General features: G+C 36.0%; 1 protein-coding gene across 1 annotated transcript in view; it reads right to left on the reverse strand.

Annotated features, from left to right (window-relative positions):
- The window catches only part of HDX (highly divergent homeobox), a 572,582-nt gene extending 566,795 nt beyond the window's left edge, over positions 1-5,787 (reverse strand). Inside the window, exon 1 of the mRNA XM_006902518.1 lies at positions 5,641-5,787. Coding sequence (XP_006902580.1) covers positions 5,641-5,787 — 147 coding nt within the window. The remainder of the gene's footprint in view (positions 1-5,640) is intronic.
- Between the last annotated feature and the right edge of the window lie 1,396 nt (positions 5,788-7,183).

Consider the following 7,183-nt stretch of genomic DNA (forward strand, 5'->3'; position numbering starts at 1 on the left):
CATTTTGAATCAGATGATTATACGATTTACTATGCCTGGGGATGAAAAGGTGAGAAAAAATGGGGTTGGTTTCATAAATAAAAAAATCATTTCTAGATCTATCCTGAAATACAATGTGGTGAGCGACAGGATAATATCCATACGCATACAAGTAACTCCAGTGAATACCACTATCATTCAAATATATGCACCAACAACGAGAGCCAAAGAAGAGGAAACAGAATATTTTTACCAACTTTTGCAGTCAGAAATTGATCAAACATGCAATCAAGATATATTAATAATAATGGGCGACGGAATGCAAAAGTTGGGAACAGGGAAGAAGGATCAGTAGCTAGAAAACATGGGTTCGGTGAGAGAAATGAGGCTGGAGATAGAATGATAGAGTTCTTCACATTCAATGATTTATTCATTGCAAATACCTTTTATAAGAAACATAAACATGGCTATACACATGGATTTCACCTGATGGTATGCATAGAAATCAAATCGATTACATTTGTGGAAAGATCCGCTGAAGAAGCTCAATATCAGCAGTGAAAACCAGGCTGGGTGCTGATTATGGGACAGACCACCAACTACTCATATGCAAATTCAAGCTGAAGTTGAGGAAAATTAAGTCAAGGAATCAAGATTTGAACTTAAGTCTGTCCCAGTCGAATTTCAAAACCATCTCAGGAACAGGTTTGAGGCCTTGAGCACCAATGAGCGTAGACCAAATGAGCTCTGGGAGGATATCAAGAAAATCATCCATGAAGAATGTAAAAGATCATTACAAAGGCTAAAGAAGAAAAAAAGACCAAGATGGATGTCAGATGAGACTCTGAGTATTGCATTAGAGTGCAGAGAAGCCAAAGCTAAAGGACAAAATCAAGAAATCAAAGAGCTGAATAGAAAATTTCAAAAGGCAGCTCTGGACGACAAAGCAAGATACTATAATGAAACGTGCAGAGAGCTGGAGTCAGAAAATCAAAAGGGCTGGACTCGCTCAGCGTTTCTTAAGCTGAAGGAGTTGAAAAAGAAATTCAAGCCACAGGTGGCAATACTTAAGGATAGTTTGGGTAGAATGTTGAATGATCCAGGATGTATAAAAAGAAGATGGAAGGAGTACACAGAGTCACTGTATCAGAAGGAATTGGCTGACACAGAGGAATTTCATGAAATAACATATGAGCAAGAACCTATGGTGATGAAGGAGGAAGTTCAAGTTGCTATGAAGGAATTGGCAAAAAACAAGGCTCCAGGAGTTGATGGCATACCAACTGATTTATTTCAACAAACAGACGCTGCCCTGGATGTGCTCACTAGGTTGTACCAGGATATCTGGAGGGCAGCCAGCTGGCCAACTGACTGGGAGAGATCAATATTTGTTCCCATTCCAAAGAAAGGTGACCCAACAGAGTGTGGAAATTATCGAACAATATCATTGATATCACATGCAAGCAAGATTCTGCTGAAAATTATCCAAAAACGTTTGGAACAATATGTCAACAGAGAACTTCCAGATGTGCAGGCTGGATTTAGAAGAGGTCGCGGTGCTAGGGATATTATAGCTAATGTAAGATGGATCTTGGCAGAAAGCAAAGAATACCAGAAAAATGTCTATCTGTGCTTCATTGACTATGCAAAGGCGTTTGACTGTGTAGATCACAACAAGCTGTGGCTGACTCTGAGAAGAATGGGAATCCCAGAACATTTGATTGTGCTAATGCGAAATCTATACTTGGACCAAGAGGCAGTCATCAGAACAGAGCAGGGAGACACTGGATGGTTTAAAATCAAGAAAGGGATGTATTTGGTCTCCATACCTTTTCAATCTGTATGCAGAACAGATCATCCGAGACGCTTGGCTGTACGAGAAGGATTGTGGCATCAGGATTGGTGGAAGAATCGTCAACAACCTGCGTTATGCAGATGGCACAACCCTGCTTGCTGAAACTGAGAAGGACCTGATGCGCTTGCTGCAGAGGGTCAAGGACTGCACTCTTCAATATGGATTGAAGCTCAATATCAAGAAAACAAAGATTCTCACCACTGGGCCAATTGGCAGCATCAGTATGGATGGTGAAGAGATTGAGATAGTTAACGCTTTCAGTTTGCTTGGCTCCACAGTCAACACTCTTGGTAACAGCAGCCAGGAAATCAAGAGACGAATTGCATTCGGAAAGTCAGCTGTGAGGAACCTCTCAAGAGTACTGAAGCGCAATGACATCAGGCTGGAGACTAAGGTGCACCTGATCCAGGCTATAGTCTTTGCAATTACATGCTATGCATCAGAGAGTTGGACAGTGAATAGGGATGATAGAAAGAGAATTGATGACTTTGAGTTGTAGTGCTGGAAAAGTGTTGAATATACCATGGACTGCTAGGAGAACAAACAGATTTGTCCTGGAGAGGGTGAAGCCAGAATATTCCCTGGAGTCAAGGATTCTGACATTTTATCTGACATACTTTGGGCAAGTTGCAAGGAGGGACTGGTCCTTGGAGAGGGACATCATGTTTGTGAGAGTGGAGGGACGGTGCAGGAGAGGAAGACCCTTGATGAGATGGATCGGTTCTGTGAGTGGAGTAGTGGGAATGAATGTGTTTGAAGACAGCGAGGTTGGCACAGGATAGAACGGCGTTTAGGACTCTTGTACATAGGGTACATAGGCTCTTGTACATGAGTCGCAAACGACTCGAAGGCACATAGCAACAACAATAACAAACCTCTTCTACTTTTTTGTACCTATTTTGATGTTTTGCTTTTTTGAACATCATGTCCATATTTATTTCTGCTTGGATATCTTAACCCTTTAAAGCTGTCTTAACATTACAGTCAATTCTATTATCTCTAGTACAGTGATACTTTATTTATTTTAAGAAAAAAACCACAATAAATACTATTTTTTAATCAATAAAGAAAAGTCTGTACTAGAACATATACACTAGGAAATTATAGGAAGTGATATTGTGAAGTGATAAGCTTATAAACAATGCCTTTGTCTTAATAGAAGAGCAGAAGAATGTTGTTTTTATTTGGGTAAGTGAGTCTGAATTTCTGTACAATTTATATTCTCCTGGAATACAAAGAATGAACTATTTTACACAATTTATGTGAAAATTTTCTTGTAATTTTGTATTTCAGGAATTTATTTCTTTCATTATCCTTGTTTGACTTTACATTCACATTTCATAAGCATAAATCTCTACATTTCAACATCTTGAGTATTGGAGTACAAACAAGCAAGTAATTGGTATAGGAATGCATAACAAAGTAGAAGTACAAAAGATAATAAATTACAGTACAGCTTCTCAAGAAAGCTTTTCACTTAAAATAATAGAAAGAATTGGAAGCAGGAGTGGCACTCACTTCCTAAACAACATGCCTCTGGAAACTGTATGAACTTTGATAAATTTTGATAGTTGTAGAGTGGCTTCATGCCTTTTGTTCATAGGGTCGCTGTGAGTCGTGCTCGACTTGAAGGCAATCAACAATAGAAAGAAATTCTTATAGCAGAAAAACTACAAATAAAACACAAATTGGTACTTTCAAATGTAATCTTATCAACTTAAAATACACATTTTGACATTACTTTTTCCAGGAAATTTCAATATTTTTTCCTAAGACTTTGTAAAGTTATTTCAAATAGGACATTTAGAAACACCCATAAGAGATATGCTGAGTATAATGGTGAAAGGCTTTGGATTGAAGCCAAGAACCACGCCAACGTCCAAACATTTCTCAGAGTTTATTGTGCTGCAGGGTACTCAGCCACGGGAGTAGCACTGGGAGTTGGGTTTAGAGGGGTTTATATGGGGTCATTACAGTGGCTCATTGGAGCATAAAGTTTCTGGTATTGGGAAACTCGTTCTGGGCAATGTCCTGACATAGGATTTCTGAAAAATGTCCCGACACAGGGTTTTCTATGTTCTGGTTTTGAGGGATGTCCTGACATAAGATTTTCTGAGTTCTTGTTTTGGAAAATATCCTGACATAAGATTTTTGAGTTGAGCTTCAACCTCCATTTTTATTTTTAGCCTAACAAGTAGTTGAGCTCAGCAAATTAGAAAGAGACATTCTGAACATTTTTGCTATAAACTTTGTGATAAATACCCTATTTGAAGATGAAGTGTATATATAGGTATATACTTTTGTAGTTAAGAAACGTTATTATGTATTATCAAGTCAAAATCAACTTATAGCTGACCCTCCAGTGAGTCTTTAGAGGCAATAAATTCCATGAGAGGAGAATGTTCCTTTTTCTCCTATAGAGCAGTTGATGTATTTAAACCACAAGCCTGAAGGTTAAGGCTAGCAGCTCAAGCTTTTACCACCAAACCACCAGAGCTCCTTCATTAAGAAATACATTCTCCAAACAATTTTGCTGATAAAGCAATTTTTCTCTTTAGAATGTCTGAAAGTGTGTCCAACCGAAGAAGATAAACTAAAAAAAAATTCTTTATTTTCCCCAAGTTAGCTGAATAGAAGACAAGAATAGGAAAAAAACCCACACTGATCTTTCAGTCCCTACATTTTTCTATCATCTTCTCATCTTTCAAAAATAGAGAACAGTTCTTATTTTCTTTTCTAGTAGCTGAATTGTTTTGGTTGTGATAAAGGAAGGTTTTCTTTCTTTGGATATCTTATGTGTTATTTGTTATTCCCTTAACACATGAGCTTAGAAAGAAGTAGCATCCAGATTTGCTTTCTACTCTGATTAACAATAAGAAGGACATTAGTTAGAGTTTTCCCTCTGTGTTTTATCTTAACAACATTCCATTTGCTTGTTTTGTATTTAAGTGTTGTAAGAAAATATGTTTCAGTCAAAATTGAACACAAGATAAAGAGTTGTGGCTCTTGTGATATTCTATCACAAACACTGTTATTCTAATTTTGTAAAATACAATCTATGTATGTAAGTGTTTTTGTCCTAATGTTGTTAATCCCATGGCAGGAAAAAAAAAATGGAAAGAAAAAACCTCACACCACCACCAAACTCACAAACCAACACACACACACACACACACTGTGAAAAACATTGGGTGTGTGTGTGTGTGTAAAAACTCCAGGTTCAAAACAGCTACTGTGTAGAAATCTCCCTCTCTAATTTGCTAAATGAAGAAATATTTTTTTTTAATTTAAGATAGTTTCAGAGACATTTGTTCCAGTATGGTGTGCTTAAATAATAAAAGAAAAGGGAAAAAAACCCTAAAAAACATTTTGAAGGAAAATGAAGGGTTTTTTATTGTTTAAAAGACTGTTTTTTTTAAAAAAAAAGATTGTTTTGAGAGAAAAACTACTGCTGTAATACATGCCTAATTAAAAGCTAAAATACAAGGAAAATATGCTAAGCAAACAATAGATTCTCAATAAATGTCTGTTTTACAGATAATAGTTCATTCAATGGACTAGAACTTTTAAAAACTAATAATTTTTATGCTCCAAAGGTTTTGGGTTAGCAAGAAATTTATTGATGCAAACAAACACATGATAAAAGATTAACATTATCTCTTAAAAGTTAGTGTTGTAATTCCAGGGAAATAAAGGTGTGTCTAAAAGTTCGCTAATTCATACTCTTAATATTTTTTCCTCATACCAAGCAAGATTACTTGTAATAAAATGCTATAAGTTTGAGAATGAAGTAAGTCAATACTTACCCTAACTACACTGAAATCCAGTTTAGTCTCCTGTGCACATTGTAATATGAGCTGAAAGCAATTTTTACTTTGATTTGTCATTCCATTTTCATAATAGCGCTGTAAAATCCTTTGTTGTTCTACAGTAAATACAGAACGTAGATTCATCTAAAAATAAAACAAGATGCCTTGAAAATTGGAATAAATATTGGGGATGTATAGAATTGATATGCTTTTTATCCACAGAAAACAATTTCAGGGCTCCCAAGTTGCAAGATTTTTTTAAAAATTTAGTTAATCTCTAGTAACAGGATACTATTTGAGGGTTATGGGTTCTCACTAAAAAATTCACATGGTATGAACAGCTATTGAATTGTCCAGAAAAAAAATGCACCAAGTTAAAGACAAAAGAAGAAAGAAAAGAAGAAAAAAAACCCTTTGCTTATCTGATTCATGTAAATGTGTGGAAGAAAAAGATTTCTTTTTCTCCACTAAATCAAATATTTACTCCTAGGAAAATTGAGGATTGTAGTAGCCATAAATGATCAATTATCAACAGGCATACTTACTTTTCTTTGTCAAGCAAGACATCTGGCAAATATCTTATAGCAAGAACCTTCTTTCTGGAACAAAAGAGTGTTTTTATTTCCACTCTTTATGAGTCATAGAGTTCCTTTTTAATTAATAGAATAAAATATATTATTTAAAGCTTTGAAATAAACAAGATTATGTGACTGTGAAAGTATCTTTGGTTGAAGCAATATATTAAGTAAAATAATTTTAAAACTATAGCATATAATGTAGCCAATATGACTCCTGTGTAGTCCATTAGGTGAGATCAATGTGTATAGTAGTCATGTATGGTTTTTGAAAAGGTATTTGCAAACTACAAAGGACATAGAGAGGGAGTTGCTAGCATCTCTCGGAAGAAAAACTTCATCTGTTGGGGAAACTACACACAGGTCTTGCCACTGACTATCAAGGACAATTGTAGAAATTAGGACAGGATGAGAGACAACTCACAGCATGTGCATGACTAGAGAGGGAACTCCAAATACCTCCCTAAGAAGAAACTGCATCAGCTGGGAAAGCTGGTCACAGTCCATGCCTTCAACCACCAATAACTATAATAGACTTAAGAGAGGCAAGCCTCACTCAAGTGAGATTCCTGCAGGACTGCACTGCAGACCAGAGAGGACTTGTAGAAGTTTAGGAAAGGAAAACTTCCCCACTATAGGACCAGAAACGACCACAGGTGAGCTGCCTTGTGCAATAAAGGAAACACTTTAGGCTTGAATCTAATAGCTTTATAAAGATGAAGAACTATCAAAAGTCTACTCAGACATAACATAAATGGCCTAATATATTGAAGAAAAATTTCACATTATGTCAAGAAAGCAGCAGGTAGCCTCAAACATTGTAAAAGAAATAAAACAAGCCTTCTTAAAAAAAAAAAAAGAATATATATGCAAACACAATGAGTACTCCAGAGACAAAGACGCAGCTACTAAAGAAGATACAAATAGTGGAAGAAGTAGTTGAAGTCATAATAAAAAAATATCAA

This window comes from Elephantulus edwardii, unplaced genomic scaffold (genome assembly GCF_000299155.1).
Source record: "Elephantulus edwardii isolate Elephantulus edwardi_28Jun2011 unplaced genomic scaffold, EleEdw1.0 scaffold00423, whole genome shotgun sequence".
Classification (NCBI taxonomy): domain Eukaryota; kingdom Metazoa; phylum Chordata; class Mammalia; order Macroscelidea; family Macroscelididae; genus Elephantulus; species Elephantulus edwardii.